The sequence below is a fragment of the Esox lucius genome, chromosome 19, assembly GCF_011004845.1.
Source record: "Esox lucius isolate fEsoLuc1 chromosome 19, fEsoLuc1.pri, whole genome shotgun sequence".
Lineage (NCBI taxonomy): Eukaryota > Metazoa > Chordata > Actinopteri > Esociformes > Esocidae > Esox > Esox lucius.
Genome location: NC_047587.1, coordinates 6,350,014 through 6,373,361, shown reverse-complemented (window position 1 = coordinate 6,373,361; position 23,348 = coordinate 6,350,014). Strand labels below are relative to the sequence as shown.

Sequence of the window (23,348 nt, the reverse complement as noted above, 5' to 3'; positions counted from 1 at the left end):
ATATATTATATACACACACGTATATAAACACATATTGGTTAAATAAATTACAATTTAAAAACAAATTAAAATTTAAATACAAGTAATTGAGCTTTTGCGTTCATTTCTAAGGTCACCGTCCAAGCCAGGTTCTGGGAATTGGAGCTTTATGTCGGTGGGCACTATTTACCTCAGATTGTGTCAACAAAAACATTTGACAACTGAAGGAACCAAAAGCCAGTCACCACAACTAACCCGAGGTAGAGACACGAGGGCCAAACAGCATTTGACAGGAATAACCTGTTGGGAAAATGCCAACGCATGTTTTCTTAATTGGTAAGACACCGCTGCCTAGTGGCACTACATGGCATGGGCACATGGTTGCTTTTCAGGGAGGGTTACTGTCAGGCTGTTGTCAGCGAAGAAAGCCTGGGTGGGTACATGGAGAGGGGGGTCACACTGGTTTCCAGATCTGCCTTTTCCGCCATTATATCCTTCCCATAAAAACCACAAAATGTCTGTCATTCTGTTTCTTTCTTTGACACAAACATATCTCTGTCTGCTCCTCTTTACTCAACCACTGCCATCGACCAGAAACTACGTGAGATTCCCACTGGAGTCATCAAGCTACTTCTGTACTAGAGGGCATTAGAAAAGGGGTCTGAAATCAGGCACTTGTCCAGTCGGTGTATCTCTGCGTACACATTAAAGGGACTTCTGTCAAATGCTTTTTGCTCCAGAGGTGTACTGATTATATCGTGGCTTGATAATGTTCATCCTCCATGAAGAATGCAAACTAGAATGACTCATTGGCATCGTTCTGATGACGTTGGTAATAATGATTTGGTTGTTAGAGACAGTTTTTTTTTTTTATCCCTTGACTGTGTCAGTGAGGTACAGCCTACCATGTACAGTACCACAAAGAAATACTGTGGATTCATTTTTGTCTCACTGCCATTCTACCAAATTCATCTTAACCAAGAGATGATGAATGTGATGGATGATGAATGTGATAGATGATGAATGTGATAGATGATGAATGTGATAGATGATGAATGTGATGGATGATGAATGTGATAGATGATGAATGTGATGGATGATGAATGTGATGGATGATGAATGTGATGGATGATGAATGTGATAGATGATGAATGTGATGGATGATGAATGTGATAGATGATGAATGTGATGGATGATGAATGTGATGGATGATGAATGTGATAGATGATGAATGTGATGGATGATGAATGTGATGGATGATGAATGTGATGGATGATGAATGTGATAGATGATGAATGTGATGGATGATGAATGTGATAGATGATGAATGTGATGGATGATGAATGTGATGGATGATGAATGTGATGGATGATGAATGTGATAGATGGCTACAATGGCCTGGGGAGCGGTTGTTTCAGTTGGTTGTAATTGCTTAAGTAATCCACAGAGTGGCGCCACAGGTCCAAAAGACCCACATGGTATAACAGTAGCCCTGCACCCAGTTGAAAAACACCAATGAGTCTATTGACTACAAAATCAAATATGTAAAAACATTACATTTGAATATTTTACATAGCCAATGACAACAACCATGAAAATACGAGCATTGGCTACAGCACTGAACGTCTACTCTAAAAGCTTGCAGGGGGCTGTGCCAAAAGCCAAATGGGAAATAATGCCATACGTTTGTAAGTATCTAAATACCGTATATGCAAAACAGAGAAGTTTCCCCTCACACTATTGTAGCTAATTAAACGCCAAAAGTCCTTGTAAAACAGTTAAATACATTCTTTATTCATCATTACAACTTCACATTACTGGTATATTTCCCACATGTCATATTTCTTCATGTAATACTTTTATTTACAGAACTTACAACTTCTTAATTTGTTTACAACTTTTTGTGCCTTATGAGCCCAACACTATGTTTAGCCTTGTCAACAGATAGAACACAGATATAGTTAGCGGACACATCTCTGTTCATTTCCCAATAAGGCAATCTCCATTATGAATGAGTAAATTTTCTTCATTAGTATAATTCATTTGCTGATACCTCCTAAGACCGTGGTTGCACTTGACTCCATCCGGATCATCAGGAAGAGCCAGGCAAAGATGTTTATAGTCCCACCCTAATGACTACACTGAAATGGTGGAAGCCCTCAATGGGGATGTACATGCAGAAACAGCCTTTTGGCCACCAGAGGCTTCTTTCATTCTCTACCAGATGGAACTATTGTGTTGGAACTTTCTCATAGCCAATCCCTGAGAAGACTGTCACAGTACTGCATAATCATAGGTCAAGTCAAACCAGACACAGGAAACCAGTCTGTCCTCGTCTCCGAGTCCCAGTAACCACTTTGGATTCAGGGTTGAGGCATCTGGGAACAGCAGGTGGGAAGGACAGGGTTGTTGGGAGATGCGGCCAAAGCAGAGGGGCGAGGCGCGTCTATTTGAGTTCGAGTTCTCACCAACCCTGGCGACAAGTGTTGCCAAGCCTTGGGAATGGGTGATCGATACGGAGACGCGGGGGCAGAGCTAGGATATTGCGGGCCAGAATCTCGACTGGTAATGAGTCTACAGAATTCTAAAGTCGGCGACTCCGGGTCAACGGTGAAGGGCTGAGTGCCCAGGGACCACTGGGGGTGACCCAGGGGAGGAAGGGATGAGGCCAAGTACGAGGACTGGGACGATCCTCCATCTGAGGCCGACCAGGGGTTGTAGGAAGGGGCCAGCTCCAGGGAGGGCGGGCTGCAGAGGGTCAGGGAGCTGGTGAAGGCATGGGAGCTGGAGGAGGGGGGGTTATGTCTCATGGTGGGGCTGGGGGGGGCAGTGAGGGCGGCTCGTCGACTTACTTTGGGCGGGCTGGTCTTGATCTTGGGCACCTTGGCGCCTCGGCTGCGGTCGTGAGTCTGCTCGTGGTCGAACTCCAGGTCCTCCAGGCGCTGGGTCAGGGCCAGCTTCTGCTGGATGGCCATGCGGAGCAGGGAGTTCAGGGTCTTCTTCTCATCCTCCGCCGCCGCCAGCTGCCTCTGCATCTCATCCAGCTGAGTCACGTACTCGTCGCACCTGAAACAGAGAGATGGGTGGGGAGAAATGGATGGACAGAGGGTCAGAAACATCTGAAACAGTGGGACTCCCATGAGGACAAACTCCTCCAGGGTGGTTATTGGCTACAGGTGATCCCATGATATCCTCACCTGGTGGCAAACATGGCCCTGAGAGAGGAGAAGGTGGCAGCATCCTCCTTCAGAGCCTTCAGCTCGTTCCTCAGCTTCATCATGGTCTCCGTCACCATGCACTTCTCATTCTCATACTTGCTCTTCAGATTGGCGAGTGCCACCTCGGCAGTCTGGAACAAGAGTGGGGGTCAGGGTTAATTGTGTAGTTGGTTTCAAGATATCAGATTGTCTTTTAGCTCCATTGCAGCTACCAAAAAATCTCTGCTGACTGACCATACCTGTTGGTCGAGGATGATGAGAACAATACGACCCCCCTTACTGAATACTATGTACTACTGGTCAACACCCACCAAGATACTGGTCAACACTCAATATCCAATATATAACTAGGCTAGGTGCTCAACCCAAAGCTCTGCTCACCTGTTTGTTGGCTTTGAGCACCAGCCTCAGCGTTGCAATCTGCTCCCTCTTGGTGCTCAGGAGGGACTTGAGCTTCAGGATCTCCTCCAAGCAGGCCTCCTTGTCTTTGTCGAACAAGGGTGCCAGCTCCCGGGCGGCTGCCCTCTGACGGGACAGCTGGAGTGAGCGGTCCACGGCCCTCTGCAGGTGTTTGATCTGATCCCGGATGATGGCGTTCAGGTTGTAGATATTCATGGGCTCCTTCCGCAGGTCTCCGCCGGCCTCGAAGGGCATGGGGGCGGAGGAGGGGGGTCCGTTGGAGTGGTTCATGACTGGGGAGCCCGTGGGGGAGTGGGTGGGACAGCCCTGGCCATCCGGGGCTGGCGACTCTCGACCCGCCGCCCCGTTGTCCCGACCTGGGGGGTCTTTGGAGGGGGAGTCCGCGGGGCCCCGGGGGGACTCGGAGAGGCCAGCGTTGACGGCGGCGAGGCGCCTGGCCAGGCGGGGGGAGAGCAGGGCTCGGGGGTCCTCGGGGCCCTTCAGGCTGCCGCTGCGCGTGTTCCGGCTCTGGCGGTAGTAGTCCAGCATGACGCGATTGGGCGTCTCGTTGTTGCACAGGCACACGTGATGGTAGAGCTGGGCCAGCTCCTCGCTGAACGTCACCAGCTCGTCCTGCGCGGCGTTCAGCATGCCGTGACTCTCCGTGGCCACGCCCGTCGCCGCCTTCAGTTCCGCCTCCAGGAAGGCCATCCTGTCGCGGGCTTCGCGGCAGCTCTGCTCCAGGGCCTGGATCTTCCCATCGCCGCTACTCAGCTCCTCCCCCTGGCCTTCTACGCGCTGGTTATACTTCTCCTTCAGGGCTTTTAGCTCCGCCTTCAGGTCGATCACCTCGGTTACTGCCACCTTGTACTTACACTCCAGGATCTCAATGCCGTGGTTGTCGAGGCGACCGGGGGAGAGCGGCCCGTCCGGCTTCTCCGACTCCTGAGCGTCAGACACCTCCTTGTCACCGTGGAGTCGCCTCACGGCGCTGACGTGCTCGGTGAGCTGGTGGACGCGCTCGCTCTGCTCCTTCAGGGCACCTTGCGTGTGCTGCAGCTGGGTCTGGGACTCCTGCAGATTCATCAGGAGGCTCGACTTCTCGCGCTCCACCTAGAGGACGGGAGGACAAACAGCAGGGAGCAGAGCGACATTACTACGCACGCATGCAGTAATCTCAGCACCAGGCCAACTGAAGGCTTGAGGTCCAGTACCGAAAGAAAGCAGCAATTCTGATCCAGACCCAGTTTCAAGGTACACTACAAGGCTACTGTGGCGGTGGAATGTTACGTATCACGGCTCGCTTATGAAGCTTGCTAAGCACCATCCCCTTCATAAAAATCCCTAAGTTTAGTGTCGTTTTGATCAGTCATCGTATCAGAAGAGCGACTGTCATCTGGTCCGCCTTGCACGGAGGCGCTGAAACCCTATTGGAGGAAACCCCCGGGAAGAAATAATAAAAAAATGACACATGGATACATTTCAGAAGCAGTCAGACAGACAGACTTTCAATGAGTTTAGCAGTACATTACCTACAGGTAAATCCCATGAATGACAAACCCAAAAAACGTGACAGGAAGACCCTTTAGAAGAACAGAAAATATTCTCATAATTTCCTGTTTTCTGCTGTTTTCTGAGCAGACTTTGAACACCAAACAACACAGCGTCATCCTGAACAATGAAATGATTGTGCCATGGCACCTGACAACTATGTTGTGAGAGTTCAGAAGAACACTAAATTAGCAAACATATAGCCAGACAAAGAAATATATATAATGATAAAATAAGGCAAATACATACATAACAATGTACTCCAGCAGTAGTTTAAAGAAAATATATGTAACTGGTATTACCAACCACTTGTATGTCATACTTCTATACCAATTGTTTCTTTCACATTAGCTAAGGTTACCAGTGACGTTAAATTGAATGGGTTTAAGGTAATGCTTTATGGCAAAAAATATAAATGACAGCACAGCGAAAGACAAACGACAATGCTGCACTCCGCTGACAGCAATTAAAATCCCGGTTTGGTTCACTTGAAGGACTTGCTGGGGCTTCGTGAATACAACAAGGGAAGTCTGTTTAATGAGAAATTCACACAGTTTATTTTTGATCCAAAATCAATTCATGAATTCTCCACTGACCTGAGCAAAACACAAAAACGGTGGCCTTCCAGAACACTCTGAAACAACGTGTGTGTGTGTCTGTGCATGTTAGACATGAAGAGTGTGTGTGTAGTGTGCGTATTTGCGTGTTGTTGGTCCTGTGTGTGGTACTGGGTGAATCCCTCCCCCACCCCCTGTGTGCGCTCCCTCCTTCCTCTGGTTCCTGTAATGGACGTGCTTCCTGCCCTCGGCCTCTAACAAGCGTAGAAGTGCTGCTCATGGCACACACATTCTGTCCCGACAGCCTTCCTTTCCGTCTCCATTTCCTCTTCTCTGGGACCTCGGTTGGTCTGTTCTGCTCCTTGACGCTAATCGCCCTGACAACCCCCACCCCCGCGGCCCACGCCCCCACCGCGCAGAACACCCCCCCCCCTCCCCCGCTAACGTCACTACATGTCATCAAAATCAGTCAGGTCAGCCCAAATAGCGCGGGACGGGAGTCTTGTGAGAAAACAACGCGGCTGTGAAACTAGTCACGCAGAGCCATCGGTCAGTCAAACGGGGCGCGGTCACAGACTTATCGTCGATGCGTTCCGTCTGTAAATTATAGCCGACGTCTGACAGGGGTTACATTTTTTTGGATCTCATCCTCTAAATGTCAACCCTTTGTCATCGGCTGGCTTCAGCCTGCATTAATGTGATGACGGTGGTAATCAGGTAGGTAGCCAGCCTGCTCAGTATGCTATAGATACTGGTGAGACACTCCCATTCCATAATGCAATGTGCTGTGGACAGAGGAGGTCGATAACGGTGTCTTAATGCTTTGTGTGTGTGTAAACCGCTCATTTTCTCTCCCTAAGAGGTAACCCCCCTTCATTGATTTCTTGAGAGTAAATGAGGAAGGTGGACGGTTGAAGGAGATCTGTTTGTGCAAATCATTTCTTCATGTTAACACAGACAAACAAGGAAAATGACCACAAGAGCGGGAGTTGGTAAGACAGCAGAGTACAATCCGAGCTTGGACCAGGGGGGACACTCCCTCTCACAGAAGAACACACATGGATGAACTGCCGTCTGTTCACCAGTTAGCTAGGAGACCACAGCTAGGCACCAGACCCACCTGAAGGAGCTGCTGTTTCAGCTTCTGCATCTCAGACAGGCTGAGTTCGCTGAAGAGGTCTGAAACAGGTCCGTGAAGCCCCTCCCCCTTCCTGGTCAGCCGGTAGTCACCATTCATCTTAGCCAATCCCAGGTGTCCGTTACAGTGGCCATTGCTATCCTCATTCCCACTGGCACCATTAGGCAGGGCTGTTCCATTACTGCCGACCTCTTCATTGGCGAACTTGAGCCCATCGACGGTGGCCGTGAGGGCCAGGTGGGCTCCAGGCCCGTACATGCTGTCGCTGAGGGTGATGTGGTGGGCCAGCTCTTTCCTCAGGCTGTTCTTCTGCTCCCTCTCACTCTTCAGGGCATCCAGGGCTTCCTCCAGCTGGGACTGAGAGATGTCCTTCAGACGCAGAGCATCATCCAGCTGGCTGTTCAGCAGCACCGTCTCCTCCTCCAGAACCTTGATCTCATGCTTCAGCCCCTCGTACTCCACCTGGGGGACAAAGGACAAACAGGTGTACAGACAGACAGAGAGACAGACAGGGAGAGGGAGACAGACGGGGAGAGACGGGGACAGGGACACAGACAAATGACAGACGTAGATGGGGACAGACAGGACAGGGTTATGTCATGTGCGTAGTAAGTCAGTTTAAGGTCAGACTAACAGACACTAATGTGTAGATGACTGTGCATGTGTCACTAATGTGTTGATGACGGTCTGAGTCCCCAAGATGTGTTGATGACTGTCTGAGTCCCTTAGATGTGTTGATGACTGTCTGAGTCCCTTAGATGTGTTGATGACTGTCTGAGTCCCTTAGATGTGTTGATGACTGTCTGAGTCCCTTAGATGTGTTGATGACTGTGTATGAGGTAAACCAGGACATAATGGACATAATGACAGGTTTTACTGTCTATACTACATCTGATCCAGTAAACCATAGTTGTGATGGTATTGCTGGTGACCTGGTTCTGTTTGAGGGTAGACACTTGTTTCTGTAGGGTGATGTTCTCCTCCTCCAGCTCTGTGTAATCCTGTAGGAGTCGCGCCTCGCGAAACTTGTACTCCCTGATCTCCTCCCGCATTCTGCTCCGCTGCAGTTCCAGCACCTCTGTACTCTGGGAGAAGAGACAGAGAAGCAAAGTCAAGCCTTAATTTGCAAACAATTCACCTGATAAAGTATACTATATATTGAATATATCTTTTATATACAGTATAGCATATACTACTTTGCACTATGTGATCATATACACTCACCTAAAGGATTATTAGGAACACCATACTAATACTGTGTTTGACCCCCTTTCACCTTCAGAACTGCCTTAATTCTACATGGCATTGATTCAACAAGGTGCTGAAAGCATTTTTTAGAAATGTTGGCCCATATTGATAGGATAGCATCTTGCAGTTGATGGAGATTTGTGGGATGCACATCCAGGGCACGAAGCTCCTGTTCCACCACATCCCAAAGATGCTCTATTGGGTTGAGATCTGGTGATTGTGGGGGCCATTTCAGTACAGTGAACTCATTGTCATGTTCAAGAACCCAATTTGAAATGGTTCGAGCTTTGTGACATGGTGCATTATCCTGCTGGAAGTAGCCATCAGAGGATGGGTACATGGTGGTCATAAAGGGATGGACATGGTCAGAAACAATGCTCAGGTAGGCTGTGGCATTTAAAACATGCCCAATTGGCACTAAGGGGCCTAAAGTGTGCCAAGAAAACATCCCCCACACCATTACACCACCACCACCAGCCTGCACAGTGGTAACAAGGCATGATGGATCCATGTTCTCATTCTGTTTATGCCAAATTCAGACTCTACCATCTGAATGTCTCAACAGAAATCGAGACTCATCAGACCAGGCAACATTCTTCCAGTCTTCAACTGTCCAATTTTGGTGAGCTCGTGCAAATTGTCGCCTCTTTTTCCTATTTGTAGTGGAGATGAGTGGTACCCGGTGGGGTCTTCTGCTGTTGTAGCCCATCCGCCTCAAGGTTGTGTGTGTTGTGGCTTCACAAATGCTTTGCTGCATACCTCGGTTGTAACGAGTGGTTATTTCAGTCAAAGTTGCTCTTCAATCAGCTTGAATCAGTCGGCCCATTCTCCTCTGACCTCTAACATCAACAAGGCATTTTCGACCAAAAGACTGCCGCATACTGGATGTTTTTCCCTTTTCACACCATTCTTTGTAAAACCTAGAAATGGTTGTGCGTGAAAATCCCAGTAACTGAGCAGATTGTGAAATACTCAGACCAGCCCGTCTGGCACCAACAACCATGCCACGCTCAAAATTGCTTAAATCACCTTTCTTTCCCATTCTGACATTCAGTTTGGAGTTCAGGAGATTGTCTTGACCAGGACCACACCCCTAAATCCATTGAAGCAACTGCCATGTGATTGGTTGATTAGATAATTGCATTAATGAGAAATTGAACAGGTGTTTCTAATAATCCTTTAGGTGAGTGTATATAACTGGTAATAGAATATTATGTCAAAACAACTAATGAGGTGTATTTTATAAAGCTAGTTCCACATAAGTAGTTGTCACAAAGTTCTTAAACAGGCACCAAGCCTAATCACCCCAAAAGCACACAAAACATTAAGATTAATAGCTATAGTATACATGTCTGTGTAAATACAGGAATACAGGACTTGCTTGTTTGCATCATGGTTCGTCAATTATGCTCTGACATTAAGTTAATAACTAGAAGACTTTATTCTGCTTGATCTACAACTTCTCTGCAGATGTCTGGTCTCTCATCTTTGTTAAAAACAGCAATAGTAAAAAGGCTGCGCATACACACACACACACACACACAGAAACACACACACACAAATCCCTTTGACGTGATGAAGATGAGGCAGGCTAAAGTTTAGTTCAGAGGCGGGATCAGACTGTGAAACAAATTGCCCATCCCATGTAGAAAGAGGAGAGTCAGCACTCCTGACTCTCTGCAAGATAATTCTCTTGGGCCAGTCGCTGAGAGCTGCAGGAGCAGCCGTGGAGATTTGAACATGCTGTGTTGGATCGGATGATATATTAGGTGAGAGAAATGTTTGACCACAAAAGTAATAAATCTAGGAAATGGGTTGGAAGAAGGAAAAGGGCCTCAGGAACAAGGCGTATTGATTTTATACAATAAAAGCTTTATCTGCACACACACAGACAGTGTTTTTCTTGGCTTTTAGGAAAATATTGGGATTTTATTGTCACACACATGATCTTTTTGTTCTGTTCGGTTTCGTTATGGCACATAGCCTGTTCTGTTTGGTTTCGTTATGGCACATAGCCTGTTCTGTTTGGTTTCGTTATGGCACATAGCCTGTTCTGTTTGGTTTCGTTATGGCACATAGCCTGTTCTGTTTGGTTTCGTTATGGCACATAGCCTGTTCTGTTTGGTTTCGTTATGGCACATAGCCTGTTCTGTTTGGTTTCGTTATGGCACATAGCCTGTTCTGTTTGGTTTCGTTATGGCACATAGCCTGTTCTGTTTGGTTTCGTTATGGCACATAGCCTGTTCTGTTTGGTTTCGTTATGGCACATAGCCTGTTCTGTTTGGTTTCGTTATGGCACATAGCCTGTTCTGTTTGGTTTCGTTATGGCACATAGCCTGTTCTGTTTGGTTTCGTTATGGCACATAGCCTGTTCTGTTTGGTTTCGTTATGGCACATAGCCTGTTCTGTTTGGTTTCGTTATGGCACATAGCCTGTTCTGTTTGGTTTCGTTATGGCACATAGCCTGTTCTGTTCGGTTTCGTTATGGCACATAGCCTGTTCTGTTTGGTTTCGTTATGGCACATAGCCTGTTCTGTTCGGTTTCGTTATGGCACATAGCCTGTTCTGTTTGGTTTCGTTATGGCACATAGCCTGTTCTGTTCGGTTTCGTTATGGCACATAGCCTGTTCTGTTTGGTTTCGTTATGGCACATAGCCTGTTCTGTTTGGTTTCGTTATGGCACATAGCCTGTTCTGTTTGGTTTCGTTATGGCACATAGCCTGTTCTGTTTGGTTTCGTTATGGCACATAGCCTGTTCTGTTTGGTTTCGTTATGGCACATAGCCTGTTCTGTTTGGTTTCGTTATGGCACATAGCCTGTTCTGTTTGGTTTTTGTCCATTCATTTTGAGCGCAGCTGGTCCTCCTGTGTCTTGCCCCCTTGTTGTGTCCCTATATAGATGCATCCTGCCCCAGTTTTTCTAGTTTGTCATTGTGTGTGCGCATCTATGGCTGTGCTGCTTGATTAAACTACATCTGCCTGTATCCTGCTAACCATGCCAAATTGTGACAATATTAAACAAATTAGAAGTACATTTTAAAATAGTTTTTCTTTATTATTCTATTCTACATGTTCACTACGATTTAAGTCAAACACACTTGAAAAAACCTAGTTGCATTCCGTATGCTTCAATTGTAAGTTCGTTTTTCATTCAAATTGCATTTAATAGTTTAAAGTGTCACGATGATGAATGAGTATTTTTACGAGCTTATGAGGGGATCATCTTTTTTAACCAATTGAGCTGTCACCAATCAGATAAGCTCTGAGAAGCAACTGTTTTAGTGCACAACAGGTTCAGTGCTAGTGCAAATAACGAGTTGCAAAACACCTTTCTGCTGCATTTACAAAAGACAAATTCTTCATAATTGGTTTTCATAATTGCTATTATGTTTAACTAGATCTGGTGTGTTCTGATGTGAATTAGTGAAAAAATAGGATTGCTTCTGTAAACACATAACCTTCCTGTTCAATGATTGTTTATTACATGTACGCAGTGCAGCTAAGGAACATGCTTCCCAAACTGTCAAGAAAATAAGTATGTTACATACATTTTGTTTTAGAAAATATGTATGTATACTTTAAAGCATATAGTTAGTCAGGCAGACTTGCGCGCACACACACAATTAAAACAATGTGAGATCTTTTGGGTTGCCTTTCCACACTAAATGTCCACATGCTAATATTGATGTTTTACAGATCTCATTTATAGATGTTTTACAGGTCGCTCCGGGCTGAAACCAATTCAAATCTACTTGTGTAAATTGTAAACAAATGTATAGCCACCATAGCCTTTACTATGTATTCTAGGTTTTTAATTTGGCTTCTCCTTAGTAAAGTTGCTGAGTGGCTCCTAGCCTGTCCCAGACCAAACTGCTGACGCAGAAACTTGGTCCACCCTTTCAAAAAGAAAATGTTCTTGGAGGATCCCTTAGGGGTTCTTTACACTAAAACTGAGGGGAAATAACTCCCTTTTAATAGTTCCTCATAGAACCATTTGAAGAACCTTTACGGGTAGATTCTTTTGTGCATTTGTTGTTTATATGTTTTTTTCTCAGAACAAGTATAAATAGTTCTTCAAAATACTCTTTGAAATATTTATTTGAGAAATTCATAGGGGTTTCAGAGTAAAGGATACTCCAAGAACCATGTCTTTGGAGAGTGTAGGCATTGGGTGACCTGCCTGGCCTGCCTGACCTGCCTAGCCTGCCTGACCTGCCTGACCTGCTTGACCTGCCTGACCTGCCTGACCTGCCTGACCTGCTTGACCTACCTGGCCTGCCTGACTTGCCTGGCCTGCCTGGCCAGAGATACACCAGCAGTAGAGCGATTCATGGGACAGACATGACAGACAATTCTCCATTACCAGACTGACCACATTCCTTCAGCCACATGAAAAGCAGCAGGGCTCAGCCAAATGGAAGGTCATTGTACTCTAATGTTACAGTAAACTGTACATGCTTCCACGTCTGTATTCAAGCCCGGAGCAGCATTTTACATCGAAACTGCCTCTACACCTGTTTTCAAAACAAGCGAAAAACAGCTCAATAAAAAAAATAAACGTTGTGGCCTTGTAGATTGCTTTATATGACACCCAAGGCTTGCTAATTGGTAGTGGTGTTCCATTCCATTTTGGTCACAAAGCAGGGCATTTGGACTGAGCTGTCCACGAAGCCCAGGGGATTACTGGTCAACGATCTGCCGGTGAGGTTCTACGGAGGCTGGAGTTATCAGAGGATCCACACCAGCACTGGATCAGGGAGGAGGAAGGAGTTAGCCCACCACCAAACACTGGCACAACACAAGCACCATGGAAATAGCACCAAAACAGCAGTAGGAAATGGAAGTTGAAAGCTGCTGACAGCTCACAAAGCATTTGAATTACGCAGTATCTGGTATCATTTGTATATTTCAGCCTCTAAAAAAACCTCCCAAAACGCTTTCTTCAAAAATGTCTTTGATTTTCCTAGATGAAAGGTTGTTGACATGTTGTTTGGGACCCACATTACACCAGTTGATGCAGTTAGAGACAAATCAACCCTTACCTGACAGCAGCATCTGTCTCAAACATTAAAAAGAGACAGATGTCTAATTAATATGCACTAACACAGCTGAATGTGGCCCAAAAAGCAGGGCAAATCTCCAAGCTAGTCAAAAGATCCAAGGGCTGCCCTGGTAGCAAACAGGTGACAAATACATGTGAAATACATGCAAAAGAAAGTTTATTGCTCTGCCTACACTAAAGCCGCTAAAAAGAACCCAAACAAGCCATTGGATCTTAGCGAGAATCCGCAGGCCAAATCGTTAAATTTAGCAACCGTCGTACTATTTGTTCTGGGGCAAAAACGCCCACAACCCACAAATCAGCACTGCACCAATGCTCCCAACAGAAAGAACTTGTAGCTTCCGGAATCTTCCGGGGGCTTCCAGCTGGGCCAGGCTCACCCCTACACACCTGCCTCCTCCTGGGTCCTTGTCAGACGAAGTCTTTAAGGGCTCCCTGAGAGCAGCATTGACTTGAAGTTGTTGAAGCTGTTTGATTTTGGTGATCTATTGTATATGCATGCATCATTGTATTCTGTACTCTTTGATTGGATGGGACTCCTCAGTTTCCAGGAGGGCCAGACACTGGCTGATGTCTGTCTATAAGGCTATAATGCGCAACCTACTAAATTATCTCTCCTCTTAAAAAAACCTGGATTATTGGTGGTTATAAAACAAGCTGCAAGGATTGGTTAGCTTTGGAGGTTCCCCAGGTGCATACAGAGTTGGGCAAAACTGCCTTTGTGTATCATGCCCCTCATTCGTGGAATGAGATCCAAAAACGCATTAAACTTCATGTCTTGGTTTCTACAATGAACAAATTGTTGCTGAATGCAACTCTTTTGTGTAACTGTGCTTCTGTGTCATTATGATTTTTGTGGACAGGGCTCAGCTGTAAAAGAGACCTTGGTCCGAGTCAGCCCGACACTCTGTATAAACAGAGGAAATAAAAAATAATAGTAATAAAGCTGGTGGCTGTGGCCAAAACGTGGGTCCAGATAAGGCTGAAAGACAGAGATGGAGGAAGGCGGCGAGGAGATGAAGGGTGCCGGAGAAGCCACTAAAGCTGTGACCACCAGCACCCATTCCTATCAAACCTCCACCAGGAGGCCGCCCCAGTGTGGAACCTGCCTTTGGCCCTCACATCCTCTGCTCACCGTTCTGTTTCATGTAATAAAACGCCCTGCAGGGCCCAGAACACACCCTCGGTGTCCATTCCCAGGGTCTCTTCCCATTGCCTGGCAAGTAAAACAGCTGCTGGTCCAAATTCTGAAGGGTGTTATGGAGGTGAATGTGTTGGGGGGTGGGGTGGTAAATGGGCAGGTTGTCCAGGTTATTATGGAGGTAAATTAGGGGTGGGGGGGTAAATGGGCAAGTTCTGGTCTCTTCTGGCAGAACAACCCCCCCCATGATTCCATGTCTGTTTATACTTCTGTGTCAACAAAAACATACATTTATATAGAATAACACATTTCAGTGACTTGCACTCTCAAAATCCTTCCAATGACTAGAGGAGTAGATCCAGTGACCCGGTGACCCCAGTGGTGAGTGCCAACATGGTATTGGGAGGGAAAGGTCTGTGATGGGAGAGCAGCCCAGCTCACTCAGGGACGCACATGTGCCGAGCTAAGGGCATTTCTCTTATTCCCTAGCTTAGCACCGGATTTGCCCTTCACAATGGGGTCGTGGCCACAAAACGTCTGACCCCAGCACGAACCCCTCTGCCTTAGTCACTGCTGACACACACACACACACACATTTTAAGTCTTACTATCCTTGTGAGGACTCCAAAAATGATTCCCATTTAAATTCCTATTTTCCTTAACTCTTGACCCTGTTGTTCACCAGTAAGTCCTAAGCCCCCAACCCTAAGCCTAACTCTAACCTCTTCTAACTTGTGGGAATATTCAGTCCCCTCCAGGATAGTAAACAGTGAACACACACACACAAACACTCTGCATGACCTTGTGACCACTACTGTGGATGAAGTGGAAGATAACAAAACATTATCTTCCTATCACAAAGGGAAACATTATCTCCCGATCACAAAGGGAAACATTATCTCCCGATCACAAAGGGAAACATTATCTCCCGATCACAAAGGGAAACATTATCTCCCGATCACAAAGGGAAACTTTATCTCACTATCACAAGGGGAAACATTATCTCCCGATCACAAAGGGAAACATTATCTCCCGATCACAAAGGGAAACATTATCTCCCGATCACAAAGGGAAACTTTATCTCCCTATCACAAGGGGAAACATTATCTCCCGATCACAAAGGGAAACATTATCTCCCGATCACAAAGGGAAACATTATCTCCCGATCACAAAGGGAAACTTTATCTCCTGATCACAAAGGGAAACGTTATCTCCCGATCACAAAGGGAAACGTTATCTCCCGATCACAAAGGGAAACTTTATCTCCCGATCACAAAGGGAAACTTTATCTCCCGATCACAAAGGGAAACTTTATCTCCCGATCACAAAGGGAAACTTTACCTCCCGATCACAAAGGGAAAGATTATCTCCCTATCACCTAGGGAAACATTTAATCAAAAGAAGCAGCCCCAGACGTTAACAAATTAATTATCTCTGAAAGGGGCCTTCCAGGTGGCACTAAGGTGCTTTATGTGGGGCTACGTAAGCAGAGCAGGCCAAGAAGAGTGAAAGTCACTTACAGAGTAAGTGAGTGAGTGAGCGACTGTCCCTTGTTAAATATCGTAGTGGTTAGAGACGCAGACTTCCAAGCAACAGGTCCCGCATTCGAGCCTCATCCCAGTCAAAACGAAGTATGCATTAGGATTTGTTCAGGACAGACAGAAACTTTGCTGGCTACAACCTTCAGTAGCTACGTTATAGTAAGCCTAAAATAAAACTGTTTGCAGGATGAAAGGAAAACAAACGTTGTTGTGCCATGAAATAAAATACATTTGGCAGTGTAAAGTTCATCTTCAGTCTCGCTAGCAATTGCTCAATTCTTATGACTATTCCAAGTAGTAAGTTAGTAGATACTAGTAGGCCTATTAGTGGCTAATGAGCTGTTAAAACAGCCAGGGGCAAAAGCCATACAGTTCATAGATGCTGTTTGTGGTGGAGGTAAACTTAATAAGAAATGTTAGTCAGTTTAACACAATGCTTAATGGTGTCTAGTGAAATGTTCAAACTTGGTCGTGATGTTAATGCGTCTCATGTCGAGACGCTACACCGACACTTGGGAAACATATAGCAACGTGGTGTAGCAATTAAAGACACAGACTCTCACGTGGGAGACCCAGGTTTGAATCCAGTGAGGGCACTGCTAACCGCGTGCCGGCTGAACTAGGCTTTACTGGTGCTTGGAAACGGCAGCCTAGGTTCTCGACCCGGCCGCTAGCTGACAAGTGGCTAGGAAGCTAGCAGTCTCCATGTACACAGTAATAAAGCCGAACACTCATACCACACTACAGCTCAGGCCGTTTTACAGTAATGGAGAGTGACATTGACGGTCAAATGTCCCTACTGTACCTCCCTGCGCTCCTGCAGCACAGCGTTGAGCCTTTCGCTCTCGTTGGACGCGTTGGACGCCAGCGAGCGGCTCAGCTTCAGCTCCGTCTGCAGCTCCAGCAGTCGACCCATGTAGTAGGCCTCTTTGGATGCGGACTCCTGCAGTAGCGTCTCCTCGTTGCTCTCGCCATCCTCTGCCAACTTACGCTGGTTGGAGTACGCCTGGCCAAACGCCTGGGGGGGACATGGAACGACACATATCAGGAGGAATACATGCTTCATGTTGGAGGGTCAGCTGCCGCAAAGCCCTGATGAAACGCTACTTGGGTGGTTACAGCAGCCTATCTACGTTTTCAAATGACATAAAACCATATACTCTGGATGCGGTTTAGTCCCTCATGGCTGTGTTTTTATCCCTCCCTCCAGGCCTCAAGGGTTTTCAGAGATGACATTTCAGCCTCTGTCTTTTGATCAATAGACACTGTGTTGCCATTCTCCTGACACAGGTTTTCACACAGTGCCCAGAGCTGACACAGTGCCCAGGAATCCTGGTTTGATCTCTTGATTGAGAGAATCACAGCAGTGATCAACAACAGCAGAAACCACTCAGCCAGTGACCTCTGGCGACCACCCAATGACCCCTGGCGACCAGCAAATGCTTTAGAGGTGGATCCTGCTCACACCTGTACAGGCTTCCTCTCCTGCAGGAGGGCTGTGTTCATCCACAACCAAATGGATGAAAGCAGCCTCCAACAGGGAGGTATTATCAGACCTTATTTCTGGATGCAAAGTTGAAAATGTTTCTGTGTAAGTTCCCTAATCAATAGGCTACAGGGTCTTCAACCCTCTCCTCAGAGACCCTCAGGCATTTTACAATGGCACTGTAGCGCTGAACAGGCAAACCTGATTCACTAATCAGGGATTGATAAAGAGCTGACGAATCTAATCAGGTGTTCCTAGTTTTGGAATAGAGATGCTTGAACACCTGTGGGCTATACCATACAGTAAGTCATAACAGGTAAGAATAAACACCTATCTATCTATTTACATTCTATCTTCTTCATACTATATCTATTGTAAATGTGGCTTGGGAAGAATGTTTAATTTTAAAGGAAGACTTTCACTGGGCAGGAAGTTTAAGATTAATTCCCACAATACATTTTTGGGTTCTCAGTTTCTATCTCTCAGCGGTTCTATCGTGTTGTGGCGTCTATGTGCGGTGCTCAGAAGGCAGGTCAGACCAAACGAAGCAAATCATCTCCCAGTAGCCTAACCCAGCACCTACTGGACTAAGACCAACAGTGTGAACGGACTCTGCATATAGGAAAACTTTATTACTATTTGAAAAAATTTACATTCACTTTAATGTTGTGGTTGGAATGGGACGGGAAGTGAACATGTTAATTTTGTTAAACATTTGTGGATTTTGTAATGAATTAGCATAACAAGATGACATGAATATGTGACAGTTATTCTAGTGGGTGAATGAGAGACCGAGGTCTGAACAGAGATCTGTCCTCTCGTAAGTATCAGCCCTTCCACCTTACTCTGTTCAAACAAAACCAAATCCTGTTGGATGGTTCGCCCACAGGGCTTAAGCCAGACCCTGACTCTGATTGTCAATTAATAAATCAACTAAACAGCTTTCCTATGATCATAATCTCCACAGCATTCTAGTAAAGCAGTGAATCATTCATAAGACACAAAGCCTTTATTGTTATCATACCTTAAATAAACTCCCTTTCTAAAGCAGCATGTTTAACTACACTTTAACTATTTATTGAGTCAACATCACAAATCAACATATGGAAAGAGCAGTGTGCAACATCTTGATATGGGGTTAGTAGAGGGGTAATTTATCATGATAAAATCCCTCTGCTCCACGACAGATCTTAATACACACAGATGGCACAGAAAACAAGCCAGTGCTCTGCTGACACGGAGAGCTCAATGTACAGGCAGTTAAAGTTAAACTTTTTATAAAGGCATCCATGCTACCACAGTTATGATATCACATCCCTTTTCAGTGCTCTTATTGGGTTGGTAACAGGTTTATAACAGGCAATTCGTTTAGTCGTGGTATATTGGCAATATATCCCGACAAACCCCCAAGATGCCTTGCTTACGGAATATTGGCCATATACCACACCCTTCCAGGCCTGATTGATTGAAGATATGTAAGGGGAAAAACACCAACATTCTGCACATTCCGAGTCCCTTCGCGTTGCATGTTTTACAAAGTAATGTTCAGAGCAGAACATTGTTCAACCCATTCATCCCAAATCCAATACAAACAACAACAGAAGCAAACATTTACCAGTGGATATGAAGTGTTATAATTTCTCTATAAACTGGGTCGTGAACCCAATCCTACTGAATCATTGTCGTGCCAATGCCTCCACGGAAGGCTCCATCTGGCACCAGCATGCAGGGCCAACCCCTCCCCGACCCACCTGCCCCCCGTTGGGACCTTGTCAGGAGAGGCCTTTAAGAGCTCCTTCGGGCCGAGGCTGAACGCAGAATGGCCCGAATAAAAGATTCAACAGGCGATGCTGAATGACGGAGCGCCACCTGGAGGCTGCCCCGGAGATGACACCGTCGCCTCCCTATAAAAGGTGTTTGTTGTTTGCTTTTGATTTTTCCGCTTCTTCTTCCCCTACTACTACTCCTCTCTCTGTTATTAAAACGCCCTCCAGGACCCTAAGCCGTTGTCTGGCGTCTGTTTCCTGCAACAGTTTCCTGTGTCTCCCAGTAACAATGTTTTATTAAATAATTTATGCTTTCTCATGTTTCGGTAGCTACAGACCCAATCAAGTCGTTCATTTTATTGCTTCTGCTGTACATAAATATAGAACTAATCAAACAAATGTTTGGGTACTGCTACTGAGTTGTGGGCTCCAGCTAGTTTCAAAAAATTTATGTGTTAATTGTCCCTCTGGATAAGAGCATGTGGTCAATCACTAAACTGTTAACAACAGATTGTACATCTCACTCTGCACAGTTAAAGTTCTAACATTATATACACCCCACAATGACCCCACAGATATGACAAAATGGGTGTACAGAACATCACTGGAACATTCATCCAATGACCCCACAGATATGACAAAATGGGTGTACAGAACATCACTGGAACATTCATCCAATGACCCCACAGATATGACAAAATGGGTGTACAGTACATCACTGGAACATTCATCCAATGACCCCACAGATATGACAAAATGGGTGTACAGAACATCACTGGAACATTCATCCAATGACCCCACAGATATGACAAAATGGGTGTACTGTACATCACTGGAACATTCATCCAATGACCCCACAGATATGACAAAATGGGTGTACAGAACATCACTGGAACATTCATCCAATGACCCCACAGATATGACAAAATGGGTGTACAGAACATCACTGGAACATTCATCCAATGACCCCACAGATATGACAAAATGGGTGTACAGAACATCACTGGAACATTCATCCAATGACCCCACAGATATGACAAAATGGGTGTACAGAACATCACTGGAACATTCATCCAATGACCAGCTGTCATAGTTGTCTGAGTTTAGCTACTGCTGTGTGTGTTTGGAGGTGTATCGTGTCTGTGCATGTATACCAGCGTGTGCGTGCGTGTGTTTGTGCATGTAAATGAGACAAGAAGGTTTAGCAGCAGATGTATAGAATAACATCCATCCTTCTATTGACCGTTGGCCACCTACTGTGTAACACACACCGACAGATTCCCATCTCCAAGGAAACAACACAGCACGCCAAGTTGGGCGGTGTTACAGACTGGAAACACACACACACACACACACAATGACGTACCCAGTCAGAAATGAAAGGACTCTTTCACAGAAAGAGAGCTCAACCAGTCATCACTGCTGAATGACTGGAATGCAAATCATGGTCACAGTCATCCTGGCCAATTAACCGCAAAATTACTAAAACAGATCAATGGCAAATAATGGGTGTTCAATACGTTGCCACTGATTTTCCACTGATTCCTATAAGTCACCCTTGTTTTGCCACTGGTTCACTCTTGTACCAGCAGCATGTGAACAAAACCCAGGGTGAATCACATTTACAAGTAACACGCAGCATACATATAAACAAACCTTCATTTTACAGAATCCACATCTCCAAATCATCACCAAATCTCTACAAGGAGCTGCTGTATTCTCACATTAACAAACGCACAAACATTTATTAATGTGAGAAGTTTATTTCTGAGGTCCCTTTTGTCTCCTCTATTTCCAGATCAAAACCATCAAATAATGTTTTAAATGACTTGGTAGGAGGTCCCCTAGTCCCTGGAACAAAAGCGTTGATTAATTCTAGGCTCAACTGGGGTGAGTGAGCTGGCACTGCTGCTTTTATATGGGGGTTCTGTTAATGTTCAGCCAGGCAGGGAGGCTCCACAGAACCCACCGGAGTCCAGCTGGGTCCTCGGGGCAGGGGCCTGGAGCTCCAGCCTGGCCAGGCTTCCACCGCGAGCCCCTTTCCCCTTCTCCCATCCCCGAGGGACCCACATACTGCCTGTGGTTCAGTAGCACTGTTCATCTAGTATCTTGGATGCATATTTGGACTGGCAGATGGTTTTTCTAAAGGAAAGCCTGCTCCCTCCATCTGTTGTTTCTGCTTCCTGTTATTTTCTACATAGGTCATCACTCTGTGACGTCATGCTCAGGCTCCCTGTGGCCTCATTTGACACAGGGCTTCAAATAATACTATATCTGTAACTGATAGTATATAACGATCAACAGGAATTTGAGGGCCACTGCAATATTGGAATAACAAGATGTTCTTAATGTCACATCAAACATGGTGGATTGGGAAGACGCATAACGTCCTATCCTGGGGTGAGAATAATTAGGGGTTAACAAGCTGAGTCCAGGATGATACTGTATCCTGATTATTATTTTATAAGGCATTATGAATTCCACCCCGAGGTATAATGGGCAGTATTCGATTCGAATCCACACAAAGACGGTCCTTTTTAAAGATATTCACCCCAAAGGCCCAGAATTAGGAGCAGAGACCTCTGCTCGACACAGTCTGGTGCACTGGTTTATGAAATGTTGTGTTGTGGTGTGCTTCCCTGAAATCCTTCCCTTCTGCGACAGACCTTCATCAGTAGTACTGGGCACATTTTAGACTAGGGGTGCCCAATATATTGACTGAATATCGTTATTGCAATACCACAATCGAAAATGTCGCGGAGAAGTATGCGATATTCTGTTTGTTTTGTGGAGGGATGCGTCCGTTGGCTGTGTGGCTTAGTTGTGTTTCATTGGCCAGTTGCCCTGTCACATGCAAGTGTGAGCGCATGGGTCCACTACACGAAAATACCCCATGTAGCATACTTACGTGATGTGTGTGCATACTTCGATAGCGTGTGAGTGAAAAGAGAGTCAGTGGAGCGAAAGAAAAGAAAGGACAGAAAAGTAAGAAATGGGTGTGGCTCAGGGAGGAAACAAAACAACAGAGATCAGAGAGGAAACGTTAGTGGCCAAAAAGTTACGTGATTGACAGCAACTGCAATTTTGAATCACGTCATAAAAAGCATTACAAAAGTATAATATACAATTAATTGGTATTAAATGGAGCCGTGAGTTTAGAAGACTGCGTGATAAAGAATGACTGAGTGTCCGGTATTAGCCATAGAGACAATGTCAAAAAAGCTAATACCTGTGATTGGCCCTGTTTGAGAGTTGACAAGTGTTCCTCTACTGTAGAGACTAAACTTGGGGTCATATCCTAAGAAAAACTTTAGATATGATTCAACTTTTTCGGCACTGAACAGTACAAGCACAGTAAAGGGACATTTCACCCTGGGGCAACGTTTGGTGTTTCATAACATGATTGCAAGATTTCTAAATCAGTGAGATTTGTTTCACACATTATAGTCTAGAAGGAGCACAGGAATGGGCTTTGAGGACTAAACAACACACTTTTAATATGTGAAATATGTGAAATCTGAAAAATAAGTTTAGTTTAATTTTGTAAAGCCTCCATGTTTTCACAAAGCCTCCCTGTGACACTGATCATGCTACATGGTTTTGTGGGTAGTTTTGCTTATTAGATAGAGCCATTGGATGTTTTTCAGTGATGTTCCCACTAGCAGATTTCTAACAATAAATGTACATGGCGTTGACATTTTTCATAATCTAAAAGACTACAACTCAGGAACAGCAGTGGTTTGTGCTCTGTTCCAGTCCTGCTCCTCTGCAGAGAGCTCACTTGGTCCATAACTAACGTTACACAAAAAATTGCTTCTCATGAAGACTGAGGTTGAATTAATACATTTTCAGAAGTGATCTCACATGGCAATGTTGAACTTCAAACCACGTTTGAACCACAGTAGGCTTACAAAGAGGATTTAAAAGTCAGTGGGAGCTTGAAATTCTAATCATTCCTTTCTCCCGCCAATATCCTGGTGCAAGACGCTCAAACGTAGTTTGAACTCTGCAAAGTAACGTGCCCTCGGCAGGAAAATTGGCGAACCTGCAACTCACAGGCTACACACCACAGACACACATCATAAACACACATCTTATTTGAGTTATTGTGTCTGTATTGTTTCGACCGTGAGGTGTGTTCTTTGCATTAAAGACAGGCTAAGCAGTGGTTTCTCCATGTTGTTGGTGCCTGTTTTTTTGCCTTTTTATGCACTCATTACCCTCACAGGGACAGAGGGGAGGAGGAAAGATGATATTAATGGA

At 45.4% G+C, this 23,348-nt stretch overlaps 1 protein-coding gene across 6 annotated transcripts in view; it reads right to left on the bottom strand.

The window, feature by feature from the left end:
- The window catches only part of bicd1a (bicaudal D homolog 1a), a 52,839-nt gene that overhangs the window by 7,168 nt on the left and 22,323 nt on the right, over positions 1 to 23,348 (bottom strand). For 4 of the 6 annotated variants that reach the window (XM_013138754.4, XM_013138755.4, XM_013138758.4 and 1 more), the window contains exons 2-7: positions 16,639 to 16,851; positions 7,775 to 7,927; positions 6,825 to 7,304; positions 3,579 to 4,709; positions 3,177 to 3,328; positions 2,832 to 3,045 (exon numbers count right to left, since the gene is read on the bottom strand). In XM_013138754.4, the coding sequence (XP_012994208.3) occupies positions 2,832 to 3,045; positions 3,177 to 3,328; positions 3,579 to 4,709; positions 6,825 to 7,304; positions 7,775 to 7,927; positions 16,639 to 16,851 (2,343 nt within the window). Of the gene's footprint in view, positions 1 to 1,308; positions 3,046 to 3,176; positions 3,329 to 3,578; positions 4,710 to 6,824; positions 7,305 to 7,774; positions 7,928 to 16,638; positions 16,852 to 23,348 lie in introns of those variants that run through there. The other 2 variants (XM_013138753.4, XM_013138756.4) reach the window with 1 other exon arrangement.